General features: G+C 50.0%; 1 protein-coding gene and 1 long non-coding RNA gene across 3 annotated transcripts in view; both read right to left on the reverse strand.

The window, feature by feature from the left end:
• The window catches only part of TMEM120B (transmembrane protein 120B), a 30338-nt gene extending 12962 nt beyond the window's left edge, over positions 1 to 17376 (reverse strand). Inside the window, exons 1-3 of one of the 2 annotated variants that reach the window (XM_077920836.1) lie at positions 16981 to 17376; positions 2725 to 2843; positions 957 to 1073 (exon numbers count right to left, since the gene is read on the reverse strand). In XM_077920836.1, the coding sequence (XP_077776962.1) occupies positions 957 to 1073; positions 2725 to 2843; positions 16981 to 17049 (305 nt within the window). In that variant the 5' untranslated portion in view covers positions 17050 to 17376. The remainder of the gene's footprint in view (positions 1 to 956; positions 1074 to 2724; positions 2844 to 16980) is intronic. The other variant, XM_028709297.2, reaches the window with a different exon arrangement.
• Positions 17377 to 19590: 2214 nt separating this feature from the next.
• On the reverse strand, positions 19591 to 23348 carry LOC114586211 (uncharacterized). The gene is made up of 3 exons (XR_013390989.1): positions 23160 to 23348; positions 22045 to 22149; positions 19591 to 20565 (listed from the first exon to the last, which is right to left on the reverse strand). It is a non-coding gene; the product is annotated as an uncharacterized LOC114586211 (long non-coding RNA).
• Positions 23349 to 23878: the final 530 nt, after the last annotated feature.

Raw genomic sequence — 23878 nt, forward strand, 5'->3', positions numbered from 1 at the left:
GCGGGGAGGCGGAACGCCGCCATCCCGCTGTCTCCCGATGTGGTTTGGAGGCTGACGGCAGGGAGATGCGTGCTTCTCCCCGCTGCCGGCCCCGCAAGCTCCGGGGACAGCTGGGAGGCGCAGCGCGTCTTCCCGCTGTCCCCGGACCTGGTCTGAAGGCTGGCGGTGGGGAGAAGAGCGCTTCTCCCCGCTGCTGGCCCCACAAGTGCCTGGGGGGGGGAAATAATTTTTTTTCCTTTATTCCCCCCCCCCCAAAAAAAACCTTGGTGCGTCCTATGGGGCGAAAAATACGGTAAGCAGCTCTTGACCTCAATTACACCTGTTTTACTGCTGCTTCTGCTAGGGCTGATGTGCTGGCCTTATGATTTCATTCCCGTTGAATTTTGTTTTATCTTTCTTAGAGGTGGCTAACCTGCAGCCATTCAGATGTGGCCGGATTACAATTCATGTTGCACAGATATCATGTTACGCAGTGGCATTCGTTTTGCATGCTGTGAGTGGCCCTGTGGCCCTTTTGGCAAAAGGCAGTATATAAATTTAATAACTAAAACAGACAAATCTCTGCAGTCCTGGCCCAGATTTAAATTTCTCGTCTGCTCAGGGCGGGGGGAATAAAAGGCTCCCCCTCCTCTCTGTCACTGGACCTTTCTCCTCCTCTGCTAATAATAGATTCCCAGGATTGTTCTCCAGAGGTATCACCTCACCAAGATTAAAGCTGGAAACTATGTGCGTGAGTGTGACACGCGGTCTGCATTCAGCTTCTGAGCCAGGCATTCCCAGGCAAACGTTTCACTCTGTGCCAAGAGGCCGGCAGGTCGGCCTCTGAGAGCGTGCAGAGTGGATTCCAACAAGAGGAGTCACATGCTTCCCTCTCTTTAAGAAAAGCATGTCCCTTCGTGTCCTTAAGAGACCAGGCTTCACACAAGAGGGCATGTCGGTTTTACAGAAGCACCTACCCGTTCTTCTTTGGCAAATAGGCTTCCATGTCGAAGAAAACATTTTGCCGCTCTTTGATCTGGCTACCGATTTGTTGTATGAGCTCCGCTTCTTCCAGGCTGCAGTCACGCTTGCACCTGCAAAGTGGCAGGGACAGAGAAGAGGAACACAAAGGCAGATAGTTGAAAACAGATGACCCAGGAGCCAGATAGCTGAAAAACTGGCCCCTTCCCCTCTTGGGTGTGAAGAGCAGCAGAGGGGGCCTCCCGGTAGCCCCACTGCCCTCAGGGGGCTCGGGGGGGGAAGGAATGCTATGGATGGCATTCTCTGTGTCAGCCCCTAAATTGTGGAGCACCCTCCACACAGCAGTGCATTACGCCCAGCACCCCAAGGAAGCCTCACTATGCAGGTTTCGTAGGACTCTGAAGATGCACCCCTTAACCCTGGCCATTCAAAGTGTTGGTGCTGACCTTTAAAGCCCTAAACGGCCTCGGTCCAGTATATCTGAAGGAGCATCTCCACCTCCATCGTTCTGCCTGAACACTGAGGTCTAGTACCAAGGGCTTTCTGGCGGTTCCCTCGCTGAGAGAAGCCAAGTTACAGGGAACCAGGCAGAGGGCCTTCTTGGTAGTGGCACCTGCCCTGTGGAATGCCCTCCCACCAGATGTCAAAGAGAACAACAACTACCAGACTTTTAGAAGACATCTGAAGGCAGCCCTGCTTAGGGAAGCTTTTAATGTTTGATGCATTACTGTATTTTAATATTTTTTTGGAAGCCCCCCAGAGTGGCTGGAGAAGCCCAGCCAGATGGGCAGGGTATAAATAAATTGTTGTTGTTGTTGTTGTTAATTTTTAATGCATTTATATTCCACCTTTCCTCCAAGGAGCTCAAGGCAGTGTACACAACTCTCCCCCACCTCAATCGAGCCCCACAACAACCCTGTGAGGTAGGTTAGGTTGAGGGTTGGTGACTGGCCCAAGGTTACTGGCAGCTTCGTGTCTGAGCGGGAACTGGAGTTCGGGTCTCCCAGGCCCTAATCCGGCACTCTAACCCAGCCTTCCTCAACCTTGGGTTCCCTGGGTGTTGTGGGACTACAGCTCCCATCGTCCCTGAGCACTAGGCCCTGCTAGCTAGAGAGATGGTGGGAGTAGTAGTTCGACAACATCTGGGGATGCAACATTGAAAAAGTGTGCTCTAAACATTACACTACACTGGCCCTGGACATCTGGGATGAATATTTTTAGGGCCCAACCCTAGTTTTGAGATTGTGCAGTGGTACCTCGGGTTAAGAACTTAATTCATTCTGGAGGTCCGTTCTTAACCTGAAACTGTTCTTAACCTGAGGTACCACTTTAGCTAATGGGGCCTCCCGCTGCCACTGCACTACAGTCACACAATTTCTGTTCTCATCCTGAAGCAAAGTTCTTAACCTGATTTTCGGGTTAGCGGAGTCTGTAACCTGAGGTCCCACTGTAATTGATTTTTAATTGTTTTTCATGTTGTATTAAAAATGGTTGCAACTTGGCCTGGGACCGGGGCGGGGGGGGGGGGCGCTAATAAAGCAAAACAGCAGCAGCAGTTGCCTGACATCACAGTAACACTGGCCAAGGGATGGGTGGATTCTTGTGTCCACCTGGCAAGGCGACTGTGGTTTGGTGACAGAATAATCTTACGCCCTTCCAGCAACCTCATCCCACTTTGGTTAGAGGGGAGAGCAGGCAGGTCAGGCAGATCCTAGTCCAAGCAGAGAATCGTACAGGTGACCAAGTACTGTGCTTTGCCATTACCTTTGGAAGCTGTTCTGCAAGTCTTTCAGCCCCCGCTTCTGCTTCTGTATGGAGCTGCTGCAGGTGGCCTGCAAGTTGTTCAGTTCCTCTAGCTTCTGTTTGTAGACTTTGTGAGTTTCCTACAACAGATAAGCAAAAAGGATGCATTAAGTGGCAGGAAATTAAACATGGGACAATACGCAAACAGAACATCCACGTGCAGCTGAAAGTGCAGGTTATGTAGTTTCTTCCACAGGAAGGGGAAAGTTCCACATTAAATCGCCTGGAAAGGCCTTGGAAGGTGCCATGCGCTAAGACCATTGAGTGTATTGTCCCTACACTGACATTATTGGCTTACTGAACCTGTGACTTTCTGCTTGCAAAGCAGTGCTTTACCTGTGAATGATGACCCTCCCAGGCATGCAACACCACACAGAGCTAACTATAGCGCTGACCACATGCATATTTCGGTGGGTAACGTCGCTTAACGCATCTTATTTATTTAATATTAACCTGCCATTTAGGACCAAGCATCATTAAGAAGCATTATGAATTAAAGTGTTAAAGCAGTGTTAAAAACAAAGACAAAACAGTGCACCCCACTTTTTAAAAAAGCAATAAATTTAGAAACAGAGCCAGCCGCAAAGAACCCTAAAGCAGCTTAATGGCGGAGGGGAGGGGCACTGTAGAGTTCATTTAAAGTGTTTACATCCTGCCTTCTCCCTCTCCTGCGCCCAAAAAGCTGTCCCAGGACAACTCACAAACAATGCAGCAGCACAATCAAATCCAAAATCAGCAGATTAAAAAGCAGCAGCAGTGGCAGGACAGAAGCACAAAGTTGAAGATTAAAATTTCGCATTTAAAGCATCTGGGAAAATAAGGTCAAAATGTCATCCAGGTCAGCCAACCTGGGGAAAGCCACACACAAAGAGGAATTCTGTCTCTATTTTTGTGCAGCTGGAAAGCTCCCCAGAGGAGCTCATAGGACGAGGCAGAACTCACCTAATGGAGGGGTGGGATCTGGGCTGCCTCACCTGAAAGCTGCTGCCCAGGCCGCCGCTCCATTGGAAAGCCTGGGCCCATGTCAGCTCTGTGATGGGAGGGCAGCGTCTGAATGACAGCTATCATTATTATTAATTACTCACCCTACACCCTCAGATGCCAGTTAAAATGCAACGTCAAAAGCAGGTTAAAACAACCTGCAATCACAAAAATAAGATGGGTACTGGAAATATACAGCTCAGGTGACAAAAGCCACAGTAAAGAGGTGTGTCTTCATTCCTCACTAAACGCTCTATAATGAAGATATGAGGTGCACCTCTGTGGGGAGAGCCACAGCTTAGGGGCCACCACAGAAAAGGCCCTCTCCTGACCGCCCCCGATTCAGAGAGAGGTGGAGCAACCAAGAGGGTCTCCTGCCATCGATCTGAACACCTGAGTGGGACTGAAAGAGGGTGGCCTTTCAGATATTGGGGGATGTTGTGAACTGCCCTGTGATCTTCAGATGGAGGATCCTATACAAATTTAATTAAAAATAATTCAGCATCATCAGCTGCGTTCATGCGCCAACTACCCCCACAGACGCTGCCCTTCGTAATTGTTTGTAGCTACAGCTGTAGTTTGATGGCAACGGCCAACACAAAGGCCAGGGCAAGCCTTGAGCCCGTTCCTCCATCAAAGTGGATTTTGAGCGGCTACTGTAGATGAATATGGATTATGGAAGACGGCCACGCTTTTCCGAAACGCCAAATAGGACACAAATGTCCTCCTCACCCGCCACCCCTCAAAAATCCCCAGAAAGCCCCCGTGGATCCACTCTAAGCCGCTTTCCCCCTTTCCTCGGCCAGCACCTCTGACCCCATTCCAACTTAGCCCTAATCCCACACGGCACCCACCATCTGTTCCTTTGGAGCAGCTGGTGAAGCAGCCCCTCCAGGACAACTTCGCTCCCAGAGAGGCCATGACCACATGAATAAATGAATAAATAGCTAAATGAATAGGAAGACGTGTCCAATGACTTTAGGAGACTTTTTTAAAAAAAGACCCCTATTCAATGCTCATTGAAAGAGTTTCTCCACGTGAAGGAGGGATGGGGAACATGTGGCTGCCCAGATGTTCTTGGATTCCCAACTCCCATCAGCCTCAGTCAGTGGGAGCTGGAGTCCAGCAATATCCAGAGGGCCTCAGGCTCCCCATCTCTGCTTCAAAGGTACCTTAGATCTTTGGGAGGTGGGTGTGCAAGCAAAGGGAACTGTGCCATCCCGTTACACCATCATCCCCAATACACCTCATGCAAGGAGGCAGTGTGGCAGTTGGAGGGCTGGACCAGGACATGGGAGGCCAGGAATTGAATCCCCACTTGGCCGTGAATGGGCTTTCAAGATTGCAGTGTATCGCCAGCCCAACATTGTGGTTTGGCAATATACCACAATGTTAAAACAAGTTGCATTGGCCCCAGCCTGTAAGGTGCCAGGTGAAGCTTTCGCCCCTGTGCCTCGCAGGCCAAGGCCAATGCAGTTGGCCCTGGCCCGCTGCTCAGCTGGGGGTTAGGAAGGCTCCTCCCCCCACCCAGCTAAGCGAGCCCACGACTCCCCAAGGTGGAGGGTGCCCTGCGATGGAGCCTGACAGGCTCCGTCTGCCTTCTTCGGCATGTAGTCCGAAAAGAGCTGGAGTCCCAAGCTTGGGAAACACTGAGCTAGATGGAGAGGAATGTAGAAAGCCGCCTTGTTATACAGAGTCAGATCATTTGCTCATTTAACTCAGTGCTGCCTACACAGACTGGCAGCAGCTCCCCAGAATTCCACACTGGGGACATTCCCAGTCCTACCTGGAGAACTGAACCTGGGGCCTTCCGAACGAAAGACAATCGAAAACTCTGCAGATCTCCCTCTTATCACTCCCTGGGAAAGGAGTGGTCAGGGTCGTTAAGCACTTCCAACACAGACAGGACCCCAATGAAGGGGCTAGTCAAGAGGCAAAGCACCTGCTGTGGGTGCAGAAGGTCTCAAGCCCAATCGCCAGAACCTCCTGGTGGGGTTGGGAATATCCTGCCTAAAAGTGTGCAGTGTCACTGCTGCCAGTCAGTGCACGCAACACTGGGCTAAATGGGCCAATGATGAGCCTGACTCTTATTTCCTCAAAACGGGCCCTACCTCTCAGCAAAATCCCACTAAAAACAACCAGAGGGGCGTAATAAAGAAGAGCATGCCCCCTTTCCCAGTACCCATTCAGTTCAACAGAACAGGAAATGAAATTAGGAAGGCACAAGCCAGTTACTTAATAAAAGGCCTATTAAACATTAACTAAAACCCTTTCTCCTTTTACTTTTGCAGACAGCACTTTTGATGCTTGCAGTTGCAATAAAACCAACTTGCTGATAAAAAGGGGGGGGGGGTGGAGAGACCATTTCAAGTAAGCTGTGCACAGATCCAGTTCAGCTGCTTAACCAAGACTGAACTCCTTCACCACACAAAGTGGATCAGTTGAACAGATCAAATCCGCACTAGCACCCCTTGAAACGAAACAAAATGAAGGTCTGATTGCAAAGTTTTATTTACATGTTATTGAAAGGTCAAGCACTCAAGAGCGACTGTTCTCATTGAGGTGGATAAATGACTGGGGGCGACGCTGGGGAAGGCGTCATCTTCCAAAGGGCAGGCTCATTCCAAGGGTTTAGCTGCAAGGCAACGTGGAATTTCCTGCAGACGCTGTAACTCTGCATGCCAAAGACGGGCGCCCTTGCTTACGCAGCAGATTTGGAGGCACAGAAAAAGGCACTGCCAGGACCAGGGCTTAGGGGGGGCCTTGCCAATATTGGGGGCCCCTGCCCACCATCCCAAAACTCCAGCAGTGCAAAGTTGGGCTCTGGCACAAGGAGGGACATTTCAAAATGGGGGGTGGTGCACACAGCCGGGCACAAGCTGTGGGGGGACTCATCACTGGGCATCCACTGAGGGTGTCTGCAGTTGGCTGCTGGTGCCAGCCCTGCTCCCGAGTAAAGCTGAGCGAGTGACAAGAGAAGACCAGCATTTGTGGCATGTATTGCGTTGAGAGTTATACTCAGGGGTCGGCAAGGCTTACCAGGCATGGGCCGGATCACTCCCACGGATATTCTCAGTGGGCCGGGCCGGTGCAGCGTGGCGCCAGAAATTGCGTCTGTGCATGTCCGCAGTGCCGGAAATCGCGCCTGCGCAGAAGCAATTTTCAGTGTCTCGGCATGCGCTAGACATGATTTCCGGCACCGCGGACATGCGCAGGTGTGATTTCCGGCATTTGCAGAAGCGATTTCTGGAGCCGCTTAAGCGGCGCAGCACGGTGTGGGGACTTGCTGAGCGGGCGGGTGGTTCAGGGGCCAGTTAAACGACCCTCCGCAGCCGCTTCCGGCCCATAGGCCTTAGGTTGCCAACCTCTGGTTATACTCCTGTCTGCTCAGCATCAACTCCCTCCTAGAATTCTGTCTCATTGTACTAGTTTTCAGCCCTGTGATGCGGAAATACCTTGGCTAGAAATTGCTGAATACAGTGGTACCTCGGGTTACAGACACTTCAGATTACAGACTCTGCTAACCCAGAAAGGGTACCTAGAGTTAAGAACTTTGCTTCAGGGTGAGAACAGAAATCTCACGGCAGCAGCAGTGGGAGGCCCCATTAGCCAAAGCGGTACCTCAGGTTAAGAACAGTTTCAGGTTAAGAATGGACCTCCGGAACGAATTAAGTTATTAACCCAAGGTACCACTGTACTGGGTCTGCGGGTGGCGCTGTGGGTTAAAGCCTCAGCGCCTAGGACTTGCCGATCGAAATGTCGGCAGTTCGAATCCCCGCAGCGGGGTGCGCTCCCGTCGTTCGGTCGCAGCGCCTGCCAACCTAGCAGTTCGAAAGCACCCTTGGGTGCAAGCAGATAAATAGGGACCGCTTTCCAGCGGGAAGGTAAACAGTGTTCCGTGTGCTGCGCTGGCTCGCCAGATGCAGCTTGTCACGCTGGCCACGTGACCCGGAAGTGTCTGCGGACAGCGCTGGCTCCCGGCCTATAGAGTGAGATGAGCGCACAACCCTAGAGTCTGGCAAGACTGGCCCGTACGGGCAGGGGTACCTTTACCTTTACCACTGTACTGGCCCCGTGTATAGGACTATTGCTGCACTCTTAGCATACACAAGTCTGGTCTGTTGCCCTGGCTGAAAAGTTAATTTGTCACAGCCAGAGGCAAATCAAACACTTTGTCTTTTTATGCAGTATGGCTACCACTTATTTCCCTTATGTGCCACAAAGACCAAACGAAAAGGCCAGCTCAAACGCATGGAAACTTGTGGAGAGATCTACTGGAATAAGGACTCAAATTATCACTGTCTGTCTTTCACAGGTCTATGAAGATACCAGGCGATCTATTGCAATTCTCTTGACAGAAGGATCTATCAGCTGCTTTTGTTTTGGTTTACAGTTTATGTTTATTTGTTGTTACATAGGTTTGTTACAAGCTGTGATAATAAAATAAAAACAAAAATAGGGAAAGTCTTCCCTAGCATGGAAATTCTAGAAAATTTCCCAGATGGGATATTTGTTTTATGCCACAGCCTCCCATGGAAGCCATGTTGTGACTGGCGCCCACAGCACTCTGCCAAAATTTGAGATGTGCCCACTGGTTGAAAAGGGTTTGTGACCCCCAACATATGTTCTTAAATATCCAGAGAAAGACTCCATACAGCAGCTCAAAATTCTCTTCTAAGTGCTGCTTTACTTATTTATATTCACAATAATAATAATAATAATGATGATAATAATACATTATTTGGAAGCCAGGACATTAGCAGGCCAAAGTATGTTGCAGAAGTACCACCCCTCCCCATATTAATAATTTAAAACACTTCATTATCTATAGAAATAAAAATAGAACTATATGTGGCCATAAGCATATTTTTTTTTACTGAAAGAGTCCATAAATATTCTTTTTAAAAAACAGAAATGAAGGGAAATGTTGAAATTAAAACAAAAACATGACATTTTCAAAAATAGAGTGTCTCATTCTTTTCAGTAAAGGACCCCTGGTTGTGGATGACTCTGGGGTTGTGGCGCTCATCTCACTTTACTGGCCAAGGGAGGCAGCGTACAGCCAGAGGTCATGTGGCCAGCATGACTAAGCCGCTTCTGGAGAACCAGAGCAGCGCACGGAAACACTGTTTACCTTCCCGCCGGAGTGGTACCTATTTATCTACTTGCACTTTGACGTGCTTTCGAACTGCTAGGTTGGCAGGAGCAGGAACCGAGCAACGGGAGCTCACCCCGTCGCGGGGATTGAAACCTCTGACCTTCCGATTAGCAAGCCCTAGGTTCTGTGGTTCAGACCACAGCGCCACCCGCATCCCATTCTTTTTGGTACTACAGGGCTAACAGGAAGAATCTTCCTGGTTTAGAATCTTTAACTAAATTAAATCCCTGTTAATGGTTTTAGAACTCTGGGAAATGATTAAAAATCCTGTTTTCAATCAGATAGACAGGAAGGTAAAGAGGACGATAAAATTCAAGAGCCAGGAAAAAGGGAAACATAGGGGAGAAAGGTTGTCAGTTTGTATCTGAAAGTAATTAGGTATTTTTGATGCCCACATCATTGAGCGTCAAAAGAGTTCCGTGCGCAAGCCAATCAGTGCAATCATTTTTTGCCACACCTACAGGGCACTCATATGCCCACATCCACCACCTGTCTTACATAACTACCCTGGGCTCCTTCAAGAGGAAAGGCAGGATACAATTTCAACAAATAAAAGCACATATTCAGAGCGCCAGGGAAAATCACGGGGCTGGTGAACCTAAAGAACTAAGCTTGTTCTCCTATTGTCCACCAGGCAAGGGACTGTTTGCACAAGTTAAGTCCAAAGCAGTTATCTTTAAAACCCTTGGCAGAGTAGGGCCATCTATCTCTGCATGAGCCTGTCCACACCAAATGCTAAGCCATGGTTTGTTTAGCCTCAATATGGTTTGTTCAAACAGGTACACCCAGGCCAGTGAACCAACCATGGCTTGATTTCTGCCAACAAACCGTTACGTGAAACCATGGTTAGGTGTTGGCTTACAAACCACAGCTTGCCTTAACTATGGTTTGGCATTGTGGCAGAACCCAACAGTCTTGCTTTGCCATGGTTTCATTGCCCACCCGCAATTTAGATGCTCGCCAACAACAGAGACACACAGCAAGAGAAGCCAGAAAAGAAACCAAGCCTTTGTTGGTTAGCCACCAAGGTCACTCAAAGTGCAATGAGAGGAAACTGGAAACAAGTCCTGCTCAGTGGTGGCCCCCCTGTTTATGAAACACTGTCCTCCAGGGAGGCTTATATTGATATCCTTTAGACACCTAGCAAAGCCCTTTTTATTTTCTCAGAGTCTTGATTGCAAATTTCAGTCCAATCATGACTAGTTTTATCCTGATATTTTGATCTGCTGCTTTGTATCTGTAGTGCTTTTATTTACTTTCCTACATTTCAGTCCTTTCTTCCTGCACAGAACCCAGTGGATCCATGTGCTTCTCAGATGGTCTCCCATCCAGGAACTGACCAGATCCAGACCTGATTAGCTCCAGCAAGGCAGCAGCCTCATGCGCCTTCTGACTGTATCTCTCCCTTTAGTCTGCTATATAAGCCACCCTGGTTAAGTTCTGTTTCAAGGGCAGGGTTATAAATACATTCTACTTACAAGGTACAAGTAAAAATCCTGCGTCAGCATAACTCAAAGCCCACTATCACAAGGATGTTACAACTTGTATAAAACACAATGACATGGATTTGCTTTGATTTTTCAACAATTTATGTTGCTTCTACTTACTGCAGGGTGAGGGGCGCAGAGCTCAACAACAACACACACACACACGCAAAGAGGGGCACCCTGTGACTCACACACAAAATCACCTGAGTGGGTTTCACTTCACAAGCACAAAACCTTGGCAGGGAAGGCAGAGGCAGAAGAAACGTGATCGGCGGCCTCAAAAGAAAGTTCCCTGTCAGATGGAGGTGGGGCACAAGGCCGAAATTGATCCACAAGAGAAATAACTGGCAAAGGCAAAGGGCAACAGCAGCTGAGCAGCTTTGCCAGGAGCCTGCTAATGTTTAAGGTGCCTAACTGCGTGGCTCTGCTCTCCTGGGTCCCGGAGCTGTTTTGAAAAACAAGCATGTTCCGATGCAGGCAGAGGCAAAACAGCTCCAGTGTAGCTAAGAGTCATGGGATACATCATGTGCCCTGCTTGGAACCATAATAGGCATGAGCGCATGTGCTGCGATTTTGCAGAAGGGTGTAAAGCCATAGAATCCGACCAGTTCTTATCTGGGACACCCAAGATGCAGGGACAGAGGAAAGAAAGGACTTCATAATGTGGTGCTTAGTGAAATGATGGAATTCGCTTCCACAAAAGGCAGGGATGGCCACCAACTTAAAGGTAAAGGAACCCCTGACCATTAGGTCCAGTCGTGGCTGACTCTGGGGTTGCGGCTCTCATCTCGCTTTACTGGCCGAGGGAGCCTGCGTTACAGCTTCCAGGTCATGTGGCCAGCATGACTAAGCCGCTTCTGGAGAACCAGAGCAGCGCACGGAAACGCCGTTTACCTTCCCGCCGGAGCGGTACCTATTTATCTACTTGCACTTTGACGTGCTTTCAAACTGCTAGGTTGGCAGGAGCAGGGACCGAGCAACGGGAGCTCATCCCATGGCAGGGATTTGAACCGCCGACCTTCTCATCGGCAAGTCCTAGGCTCTGTGGTTTAACCCACAGTGCCACCCACGTCCCTGGCCACCAACTTGGGTGGCTTTAAAAGCAGACTAGACACATTTATAGAGGATAGGCCTATCAACAGGTACTTGCCGCAATGGCTATGTTCTAGCTACACCATCACAGGCAGTACAGCTCTCAGCACCAACTGCTGGATCACAAGCGGGGGCAGAGCTGCTGTTCCACTCTGGTCCTCCTTGCTGGTTTCCCACTGGTCCTCCTTGCTGGTTGGCCACTGTGCGGTAAGGAAGCTGGGCCAGATGAGTCATCGGCCTGACCCAGCAGGCTCTTCTTGCGTTCCTAGTCCTTATGATTATGTGCTTCAAACCACACAAGCCAAGAATGATGGGCTTGTAGCCTTCTGGAGGTTCCTGGACCTCCATCACCCCTGGGTCCTGTCTATTGACTGTGCTGATGGGAGATGAGAGGTCAAAAGCATACAGAGGGCACCACCTTGGCCACCCCTGCCCTGCAGTCCCTATGACAGCCTTGCTAACCTGGAGTAAGTAACGCTCAGGCTGGTTTGAAACTGCAGGTCAGGGGAAAGGGGAGCTGATAGGTCTACAATTGGCTCACAACCAAACCAAAGCATTCAAAATCTGGACAGGGATGTTATAGTGGTGTTTGTCATGCCAACCACTACAGGTTTCCCAAACGTCTGTAATTTATTTATTTGCACTTAACACTGGGTATCTGATAGGCTGTTAGCTTTGACAAACAGAACGCCCTCTCAGGTTCCACCAACAGCTCCATTCTTGAGGGTCTTGGCCTACTCTTCCAACATCCTGCAAATGGTTATCTTGCAAATGTTAATAAGTAAGGAAATCTGTTACTGGAACACCTCACCCTGTGCCAATCACATCTTCAGTGGGAGCTCAACTGGGCCACCCTCAACACGTCAGTGAGGTCCTCCAGGTTCCTCTCCTTTGCCTGTGGGACTCTCTGCAAGGTACAGCCCTTCTTCCCAGCCTCCTCAAATGCTCTTGCCTGACTGGAATTGCCACTAAATCTATGACGCTGTTGTTGGCATCTGTTTGTCTCAAGAGGAAATGAAGTGCGTCTCCAGGGGTGAAGCCAAACTGTTGTGATAGTAACTTCTCCAGGCCACAAGCCTGGACAGGCTTTCTAGACAACAAGCCCCCCTCCTCAGCCTTGCTGATGTGGTCCAAAGAATAGCAGAGTAATATATTTGGCACCACCTGGGATGCAGGGGTTGCTGGAAGGAGCGCCATCCAGATTTGTGTAGGGTTTACTCCTTCGCCTTGGCTTCTCCCAAAGGCATCCCACAAGGTAGCAGAGGTTATATATATAAAGGTAACATTTACATTTGTTGCTCCACTCACGTTTGCCTCTGGCCCAAGGCTGCCCAAAAAGGCTTGTTGCTATTGCAATACAGTGCTACCTCTGGTTGTGAATGGGATCCATTCCGGAGGCCCGTTCGTAACATAAAAAGCCCACAACCTGAAGTGCCATACCTGCGCAGGTGTGCGGCAAGATTTGTTGCTTGTGCGCATGTGCAAAGCGCGATTTAGTGCTTGTGCGCATGTGCGATTTAGTTACTTCTGAGCATACGCAAGCAGCAAAACCCAGAAGTAACCCTTTCTGGTACTTCTGGGTCGCCGCAGGACGCAACCTGAAAAAACGTAACATGAAGCAAACGTAACATGAGGTATAACTGTAAGCAATATTCTCCAAACCTGGTAAAGAGGAATATTACATCATTCAACTTGTTTTTATTATTGCTTGTAAGCCGCTCTGAGCCCAGCCTTGGCTGGGGAGGACGGGGTATAAATAAAAAATTATTATTATTATTATTATTAAAGAGGAATATTGAGCGAGACAGAGTTGTTATAAGGCAGGCTCCCCCCCCCCCTAGGGCATCCCTGCCAAGTGAAGCAAAGCAGGCAAACGCAATAAGCCTTTTCTGTGGTGGCACCTGCTCCCTTCCCAGGGGACCTGCCTGGCACCCACTCGGCTTCACTTTTGGTGCCAGCTCTTTTTCTTCTCCCAGATGTTTACATGGTTTTCAAGGCAGTTTCTCAGCACCTGCTGAATCAAACCACCAGCTGGGTTTTACTGTCTATCGTTTTCCAGCATGTCCTTGTGCAGTACAGTCATACCTCAGGTTACAGCCGCTTCAGGTTGCGTTTTTTCGGGTTACGCACCCACCAAAACCCAGAAGTACCGGAACGGGTTACTTCCAGGTTTTGGCGGTCGCGCATGCGCAGAAGCACTAAATCGCAACCCGCGCGTGTGCAGACGCGCCGCTGCGGGTTGCAAACGTGCATCCCTCACGGATCACGTTCGCAACCTGAGCGTCCACTGTACAGGGTTCACTGCTATTATTCTTTCGCTCGCAGCTGCCTTGGGGAACAGTTTTGGAACATACTGTTTTGTGGGTTCCGTCACCAGATAGTTACACAGCCCTGGAATATACCTGTTGGGACTCGTTTGACCACTATTTCAGATCCCGGTTTAACCCAAACATACGTTATGGGTATTACTTCTAAATTTTTAAGCCCCTTTGGTGTACAATGAAAGCACTGGCGAGATGCTCTAGAGGTCAGGAAGTAACCCAGTCATGGGTCCTGAAAGGGCTTTCTATACCAATAGAAAAGCTTTAAGACATTTGTAGACCAATTGAATCTTTCCTATGCTATGAGATAGACTCAGACTGCAGAGAAAGAAAAGAGGGAGAGCAATTGTGGGCTGTTTCACCATCACCCACGTAGGAGAGCAGGTGCATAATCTGCTGTTGGCACTGGCAACTGCAGCCTCGCAGCAAACCAGCCTCTCCTCCGGCCCCCATTGCCAAGCCCCTCCCTCTCTCACCGCCCAAAGCATTGGCTAAAACAACCTTCACAACTCTGGCACCCTCCAATTCCCACCAGTCCCAACCAGCATGGCCAGTGGCAAGGGAAGATGGGAGTCAAAGTCCAATAACATCAGTCCCCCACCACTGACCTAAAGGAAGCCTTGCAGAAAGGACACAGGAGGAGGATATGGGCTGGCTCCTCTTTCTCCCTCAGATACAAGCCAGTTCCTTGTCCTTAGGAGGATGGATCTGCCCCATCTCCACCTCCTTGGAGAGACAGGCAGACACAGGGAAAGAGCCTTCTTGAAACTAAGCATAAATACAGACCTCTGAAATAAAGAATCTTTTCCCCATTTACTCTTCAGCCTCTGCTCCCTGCACTTGAATTTTGGACTGCAAAAACCTTGGAGCAGCCCCTTCTTTGTATTTTATTTATCTACCCAACAAATATTATATACCTTACTCGATTTAAGTCCTCTAAGCGATTTGCAAAGAAAAAAATTGTGCAGAATAAAATTAGATGGCGAAGCATCACATACCAATGACAGTTCCAGAAACAGTCGCCATGAATAATGGCTGTTTAAATCTGTCTCTGTTGCTGCTCAAGAGCATAACCGCTGTGACCCTCCACCTCCTGCCCAATGCAGGCAATCTGCAGCTGAAGTGTCTCCAACTGGAGCCTGGCCAGCCTCTGCCTGGAGACCCTTCAGCCCCAGGGAGCCCCACCCTCCTCTAAGGAACAATGCCTCCTTGATGAGGGGCCAGCAAACGTTTTCAGCAGGGGGGCCGGTCCACTCTCCCTCAGACCTGGTGGGGGGCCAGACTATATTTTGAGGGGGAAAATGAATGAATTCCTATGGCCCACAAATAACCCAGAGATGCGTTTTTAAATAAAAGGACACATTCTACTCATGTAAAAACACACGCTGATTCCCAGGCCGTCCGTGGGCCGGATTTAGAAGGCAAATGGGCCAGATCCGGCCCCTGGGCCTTAGGTTGCCTACCCATGTCCTTGATGAACTGCTCTCACTCTCAAGATGTTTCTCACAATGTTCAAACAAAATCTTCCCTCTTGTAACTTCTGCCTATTAGATCCAATCCTGTCCTCTGGAGCAACAGAGAATGAGACTTTGCCTTCTTGTTTGTGGATCTGACAGCCCCTCCTCCGCCCTTCAGTCATCTCTTCTCTGGGCTAAACACCTTTGGCTGCTTCTACCTGCCCTCACAGGATGCGGGTGGCACTGAGGAAGGTCGGCGGCTCGAATCCCCACGACGGGGTGAGCTCCCATTGCTTGGTCCCAGCTCCTGCCAACCTAGCAGTTCGAAAGCACGTCAAAGTGCAAGTAGATAAATAGGTACCACTCCGGCGGGAAGGTAAATGGTGTTTCCATGTGCTGCTCTGGTTTGCCAGAAGTGGCTTAGTCATGCTGGCCACATGACCTGGAAAAACTGTCTACGGACAAACGCCGCTCCCTTGGCCAGTAAAGCGAGATGAGCGCTGCCACCCCAGAGTCGTTCGCGAGTGGACTTAATGGTCAGGGGTCCCTTTACGTTTACCTGCCCTCACAGCAGCTGCTTTCCAGGTCAATGACCATCTTTGCTGCTCTCCTCTGAACCTGGTCCAGGTAACAAGAACCCAAGTACATCAGAAGTTGCCTTCAGTTGCACCAACACTGACTGGCAGCAACTCTCCAGGGACTCAGGCAGGGGACATTCCCAACAATGGGCTGAAATTGGGGCCTTCTGCATGCAGGGAAGATGGTCTATCACTATGGCCCATTTTCCTAGGGGGGAATATTACTTCTTCCCTTGACTTGGAAGTGGTGGCTGTAACAATGATGTGTAAAATCTCCGGGGGGGGGGGGGGAGGAATGGCAGTGGAAAGGCTTCCTCCTCTCCCCCGTGCAAAAATGCCACTCTCTTTCTCTTGCAGCTCCCCAAGGAAAAAAAACGAAACGAAACAGAGCATCGCAGAAGAGCAAGGCGGTGCCGCCAGAAAGGAAGGATTGCAGTTTATGAAAGGAGCCCTGAGATGCATCCTTTGCAAGGTCCCCGGAGGTGCTGGGGCGACCACCCTGGGGTTCCCCGCAAAGCCACGACATTGGAAAGGATTCTGGGACGCGAAGGCCCCTTTCCGACCGCAGCGCGCGGTAGCTGCTCGAGGCCACCAGCACCACCCCGGGCCCGCTAACCTCATGCTCCTCCGCCAGTTTGCTGTGCTTAAAGCGCGCAACCCGGAAGCACCGCTCGCTTCCCCGCAGCCACCAGCGCCCCCTCCCCGCCGATCTGGCCCCGAGAACCCCGCCGGGAGGGGGGGCTGGCACTGCAAAGGGCGCCCTTCCCAGGGGGAACCCCGGAACCCCGCGGGCTCCCCGAGCAGGCGAAAGAAGCGCATCCCTCGCGCAGCCAGAACATCCTACGAAAGACCTCTGCGCCCAGACCGCGCAGAAGAAGGAGCCTATTTGAATGACAGCACGGCAGGCGCGCCGAACCCGGCTCCCTCCCGCCGCCCGGCACTGGCTTGCCTTTGCGGCCCCCCGGGAAGCCCTCGCCCGGCCCCGATGGCGCCCAGTTACGCAGGGGCGGAGGCGGCGCCCCTTCTGCCGCCGCACCGGAGAAGGCTTCCCCGGGGATTCCGCCCCGTCCGGATTACGCAGCAGCGGAGATCGCCCCCGCGAAAGAGCAGCGGGAGGAACGGCCCCAAGCGCGCCCGCCTTACCTGGAGCTGCTGGAATTCCTCCTCCAGGGTTTGCCACTCGGCGCGGCACTTCTGCAGGGGCTGCGCCATGGCGCCCGGGCCCAGCGCGCTCCTCCCGCTGCTGCTGCTGCTGCTGCTGCCGCCCGGGCGAGCGAGCGAGATCCGCCCCCCCCCCCTCGGGTCCCGGTCCCACGTGCGCGCCTGACGTCACCGGGGCCGGAATCCGCCTCCGGCGTCACCCCCGATGCGCTTTCTCCCGAGGAGCCTCGGCGCTGGGCAGGCGCCCCCGCGGGAAGCCGGCAGCTACGGCGGCGCCTCGGGCGGAGATCCGACCGGGCAGAGGCGGCGGCGGCGGCCCCCCTCCCGGGCCATTTGCAGGCGCCGCAGACGGGAGCGCATCGATCCCCGCCGGTTGCGCGCGCGCCCTGCCTGCTCTGGCCATCGCCTCCTCGCCTCCCATTGGACGAAGCCGAGCCTGGCCTCTTCGCAGGCTCCGCCCCCCCCAAATCTCGCCCTCCCCCGCCCAGCTGCGCTTTCAGTTAACCCGTTCTTGCCCGGCTGCGCCCGACCCAGAAATGCCTGAGGAGCGCAGCAGCCCCTGGCGGGCTGTGGCGGGATCGGGACGCCTCCCGAGGCAGCCTGCCTGCCTGCCTGCCTGCCTGCCTGCCTGCCTGCCTGCCTGCCTGCCTGCCTGCCGGTTTGGGCCACCCCCTCTCAGACTCCGCAGACAGCCGGCGAGGCCTTGGTGGTGGTGGCACCGCCTGGCGCTGCCATGAGGGGTTGTTTGCACAATGCCTTCCTGGCTGCTGACTTTCAGGAGGAATTTTGAAACATTCCTGTTTACTCAGGATTTTGGTGGCAGAAAGGAGGAAGCATCGTTCCTGGCAAACTTGAGGTCGCTGGTGGAGAATGTCTTGAACTGTTGTTAATACCCTCTCTTTGCCATGTCTTCCATCCTGAATTCCCTCTGGAAGGGTAAAATGTAAATCATGTAAATTATATATACACACACATTTATTTATAAATGGCAGAGACGTCATGTTATTACAATAATCCTTAAGGTATTTTTTGTACATGACGTCAGTGGCAGGCCTTGAATGACTTCTGTGGTATGATGGATAATTATAAGAGAATATAACGCGCTGTGGAGGGACGCGGGTGGCGCTGTGGGTTAAAGCCTCAGCGACTAGGACTTGCCGATCGAAAGGTTGGTGGTTCGAATCCCTGCGGCGGGGTGCGCTCCCGCTGCTCGGTCCCAGCGCCTGCCAACCTAGCAGTTCGAAAGCACCCCCGGGTGCAAGTAGATAAATAGGGACCGCTTACTGGCGGGAAGGTAAACGGCGTTCAGTGTGCTGCGCTGGCTCGCCAGAGCAGCTTTGTTACGCTGGCCACGTGACCCGGAAGTGTCTGCGGACAGCGCTGGCCCCCAGCCTCTTGAGTGAGATGGGCGCACAACCCCAGAGTCTGTCAAGACTGGCCCGTACGGGCAGGGGTACCTTTACCTTTTTATAATATTGATGAAAATTAACAAAACGAAAATGAATATTACGCTAAATTAGAAACGCAAGAATAACGTATTGTGATGTGATGTAAGAAATATTACCATTTTCTTTCCTCTGGATAACCCTTTTGCTTGTTATTTCTTTTTAATCTCAATAGATCAAATAAAAATATTTATAAATGGCAGGGGAAGCAAAGCAACTTGCAAAATTAGCATGGCTGTATTTACTGTATATGGATTTATTATTATTGTTAGATAATTTTTATCTTGCCATTCTAGTGAAAACAGGAAGCCACGGTAGAATGATCTCTATTATATATTAAGCAGCTTCTGTGTGCCTAGTCCTGTGTAGAGCATAAGAGGAAAGTTCCCTGCCTCCAGGAGCTGAGGACCTATGAAAATCTGGCAAAATAGCAAACAAGCTTTCAAGTTCTCCAGGATTCTTTTTTCAGACCAAAACTATAAAAACTTCTAATATTTACATAGCATTTTTTAACTGCTCAAAGGGTTTCACATACACAATCTGTTGCAATGTTTACAGAGGTGTCAGTATTAAAATATTCATTTTGCAGATGGAGAAGTTTAGTCCACGTGGCAGAGCAGAGGCAAGATGCAAACTTGGATTTTCCTGATTTGCAACTCAGGGAAAGAACTGCATGTTTCAGCCCATGAGAACAAAACTCACAAGGCCAGAAAGAAACATAATTTATTAAGACCAACCTAGGATGTTCATACAGAGTATAATGTGTGCTTTCAGGTTGCTGCACTGGTTAATTATGTGCATAATATACCATAATAAAACCGATCCAACATTGCTCATACAAAACAGATAAAAGCAGAGCACGCTCCATGAACCACCTGGACTTTCATCTGCTGCAGCAGCAGCAACAAAATTCCCTTCACCTTCCAGCCCACCCAAAAATCCCAGGCAAACAGGTTCGTTTGCACAGGATAGCAATGCAGATGCTGTTGGAATCCAACTCCCATCGGCATAGCCAGCGGCCAGAGATGATGGGAGTTGGTCCAACAACATCTGGAAGGCACCAAGTTGGGGACGGCTGCTACAAGCCTCTTTGCTGGGTCTCTTTTGGCAGCGGGGGCTAGCAAAATTAAGGAGGTGCTGACAGAAACACAGCGCTGCTGACAAACCTGCCTGAGAAAGTGGTCTGCACAGGCATTTTAAGAGGCATTCAAACACATTCAAAGGTTTTAATAAAAAGTAATCTTTATTAAATAGTTTTCCAGATGAAATACATTGTTTCCGAGAGATTTGCATGGGGAAATCTTTTCGATTCCTGAAGAATAAGGGGCAGTGGGGTGAGGGAGGCCAGGGCCACATCCACACCATTTCATGTGCTATGAAGCCGCTTTAAACACTCATGGCTTCTTCCCCCAAAGAATCTGGGAGCTTTAGTTTGAAAAGGGTGCAGAGAGTTGTTAGGAGACCCCCTGTTCCCCTCCAAGAGCTACAGTTCCCAGAGTTCCCTGGCAAAAAAGGGAACTCTACCCCTACCCCTACCCCTGATGCTAATCCTAACTCTAACCCCTAACCCTTAACTAGAGCTACAATTCCCAGAGTTCCCTGAAAAGAAGGGAACCCTACCCCTACCTCTGACGCTAACTCTAACCCTAACGCTAACCTTAACCCTTAACTAGAGCTACAATTCCCAGAGTTCCCGGACAATAAGGGAACCCTAACCCTAACACTACCCCAACTCAACCCTACCCCTACCCTACTCCTAACCCTAAGCCAAAGCCTAACCCGCCTAACAACTCTCTGTCCCCTTAACCACCTACAGTTCCCAGAATCCCTGAGGGGAAGCCATTCCTGTTCAAAGCGTCTTCATAGCACTTCCAATGGACTAATGTGGCCTAATGTTTCCTCTCTCATTTTCTTCTCTCTCCCCACTGCCCCATCACTTGCAATGCAGCAGATGTCCGCCTGCAGTCTTCCTTCAAAGCTCCTTCTCTCAGGTACGGCCTTGTCCATTGCTCACTGCCAGTATTTCACGTTCATTTCTCCGATGTAAATAGGGATGTCCTGCGGTTCTCTTCATGACTTTGAAGGCTGGACTTGGGGAAAACCTCACCGGCTCCGGACATCCCTGTAAGGCAAAGGCAAAGAGGTGAGTGGGATGGCCCCCATCCAACAGTGTCCCCCCAGACTCCTCCTCGGTTTGGCTGCCTGTTCACAAACAAGGCTTCCAAACCACTTTGCATCCATCTCTGCCAGAGTAGCCTCACGGCATCCACTAGCCTGAACGCAAACTCTTCCAACAACCACCCACCGGCTGCAGCCTCGCCAGGTCCATTGCCAGACATCAACCAGCTTCAGAGCTGAATATTCGTCGCCTTCAGGTAGCGATCCCACCAGCAAGTAAACTTTGTACTTGCCTTCTCCTTGCTCCACAGCATCCCAGCACCAGGCGATTGCCTCCTTCTGCTTGTCAGCTTGCTGCCACGGGGCAGGAGACCACCAGGGCTGAGTGCCACTGAGCTGTCCATTTCTCTCTGTGAAGAGCAACTGCCGAGGCTTGCGCCTTGGCCCACATTTAGCTGCCAAATGTGTTTGTGGCATCACAGTCAACCCACAGACAATGGCAGCAGCTAGGGAGGCATCACCATCACACCCTCAGCCCTCACAATGGCTCAGCAGCCAAAACACCCTCCCCCATGTTGTGTCTATATCCTTGAAGGCCACACCGGACACCCAAGGGGGCAGGAGGGGGACATTTTTCAGCCCAGGGGCTGCATTTCCCTCCACATAACACTAGTCAAATGCACCAATGAACAGAGCAATGAAAGCAAGCCTTATCTTTGCCGTTCAAGGAATGGCATGCAGAGAGAAAGTTAGCATCTCAGTAAAAAAGCATTTTTTCACCAATCAGTCAGTCAATCAATCAATCAATCATTTATTTATTTATTGTATTTGACTAAAAGCCGTTACAGATCCAGTTACAAAAGCATCAAACCCAAAGACACAAACTATAGCGCCCAGATTCATTTGCTCTTCAGATATCTGGGCGCTCCTTTTTTCAGCTTGTCATAGTCTGCATTCACCGCACAGAACTGAAAGAGGGCAGGACGGTTAAGCGTTATCTCCAGCTTGGACTACTACCACGCGCTCTACGTGGGGCTACCATTGAAGGTGACTCGGAAGTGGCAGGAAAGGATCTCTAATCATTCAACTTTAATGGGCTTAAAAGCAATTTTGCAGGAAGAACCACAAGTCAATGGCAGGAACTCAGGGATCTATCCTGCTTATTCAGTCAGAGTTTAGAAGATTGAACTGGAGAGGAGAATGAAGAATCATAGAAGGAACCCAAGGGTCATCTAGTCCAACCCCAAATGCTGTGATCACACACACCAGGCCTTCCAAAGCTGAAGCTTATTCTTCTTCCCACCAAATGGTTATTATTATTATTATTATTATTATTATTATTATTAGCCCATCTTCCGTAGATTTCAGGGATGGGGCTGATGGGAGTTGGAGTCCCAACAATCTCTGCTGGACACCAGGCTCCCCATCCCTGGCCTATACGATAACCAGCATCATAACCCTAGTTAAGTATTTCCTACCATACCTTGTACTGGTCGTTGGGTCACAGCTTGTTCCAAGGCTCTGGGTTGCTCTTTTTGTCCCAGCCAGGCAGAGAAACGTGACAAGAGGCAGGCAGCAAGGAGTAGATCTTTGGAATAAGAAGAAAAACATACAGCATAAAGCGTAACGCTCTGCCCAACTCTTGGCACATGGTTCCCACCAAATTTAACAATCATGGCCTCCTCAGTGCCACCAGAAGAGCACACTTCTTTTATAATGTGGGATGTAAAAAAAGGCCACCGTACCCCAAGTATTTGTAAAAGCCCTTTAAAGCCAGTTAACACACAGTTACCTAAATGCAAGGGCAGCTTCTCACTGCCTTGCACCAGAGACAGCGGCAAGTTTGTGAGGCAGTGCTGGACAGAACTCGATGCTGGCAACCCAATCCTACACTTTCTCCATGACAGGTTCCTGATAGACTTTGTGCTTTCTGCCCAGACAGTTCATTGGCTTTACTCTCTTCCCAAATACCCTTTTAGCTATGCTGTACCGCTCATTGCAATGCCTTGGATACAACTCGGCTGAGGAATGGCAATCCTTATATGGTTGGTTTTCTTACTCTAAAGCTAAGAAGCTGATGCTAATGTTTTACAGTAGTTTTATAATTTGTTTTATAACTACTACTACTACTACTATTATTATTATTATTATTATTATTATTATTATTATTCTACCTCTGGAGCACAACAGGTCATATTTTATTCAGGTGGCACTTTAAGATGCAACACTTAAAGAAGTGGCAAAAGCTCTGCCCCCAAGGAGCTTGGAAGGGTGCTTATCAGCCTGGCCCAGCCAGGCCACCAGTCCCTGCCACTGAGTCCCCAGACGCTCTTCAGTGGCAGTGTCGCTGCTGAAAAGAAGCCAAGCTCACTCCCATCCTCTCAGGCCACGGATTAATTCTGAGTTGCGTAAAGTAGTGGGCAGCTGCCACGGATGGGAGTCCAGCTGAGGTCCCATTCAAAAGCGCTGCCTCACATCCATCAGTGAAGGACACCCAGGGGCCACTGGGAGGCAGGGAGCACGTGACGTGGTTTTGCAGGGATGGCAGTTGTCAGCACCATGCCAAGGGCTGATCCTGCCCTGAGGGGTGGCACTTACCTGACATCAGGGTTGCGAAGAGCAAGGCACATGGTGCACAGGCCGGTCCCTCCGATTCCAATCAAGATGAACAGAGGAATCAGCTGTGATAAACAGAACGTTTTGAGATCAAAAGCCGAAGTTGAAAACCGGAATAAGTTGCCTAAGACATTGTGCGTGGGAGAGGTCAACTACGAATGACACCAGATTCAGGTGGAAGGCCATGTTGATCTGTCATAGTCATAATAAATAACAAGATGAAAAGATATTTTTTAATAATTCCAGTGGCACCTTAAAGATCAACTCAATATAAGTTTTCTAGGTATGAGCTTTCGTGTGTAATACACACTTCGTCAGATACTTCAGCCTTATAACTGTTGAGGAATGTAATGGCAGTTGGTTCCACAGGGAAGGGCAAGGGATTCTTAAAGGGATAGATGACCAAAATGAGCTTCTAATTGCATTCTATACAAGATCTTAAAGTAGCTGTCTTATTGCAGAAGAATTTTAGAAATACACTTGAAAGAGAACTTATCTTGTTATTTATTCCGAATGACACCTGCACACAAACAAGCAACTTCCTTGGGCAGACAACGTCTGCTCCCAGGTTGCTAACTAATGCTTTTTAAGTCTCCAGCCGCAATTTTTCTTTATGAGAGAATTTCTAACCTGTCTTTCTTCCAAGGATTCCAGGGGAGCTTACATTATAATAAAATGCAAGAATTACAATTGCCAGCAAG

This window comes from Podarcis muralis, chromosome 16, assembly GCF_964188315.1.
Source record: "Podarcis muralis chromosome 16, rPodMur119.hap1.1, whole genome shotgun sequence".
Classification (NCBI taxonomy): domain Eukaryota; kingdom Metazoa; phylum Chordata; class Lepidosauria; order Squamata; family Lacertidae; genus Podarcis; species Podarcis muralis.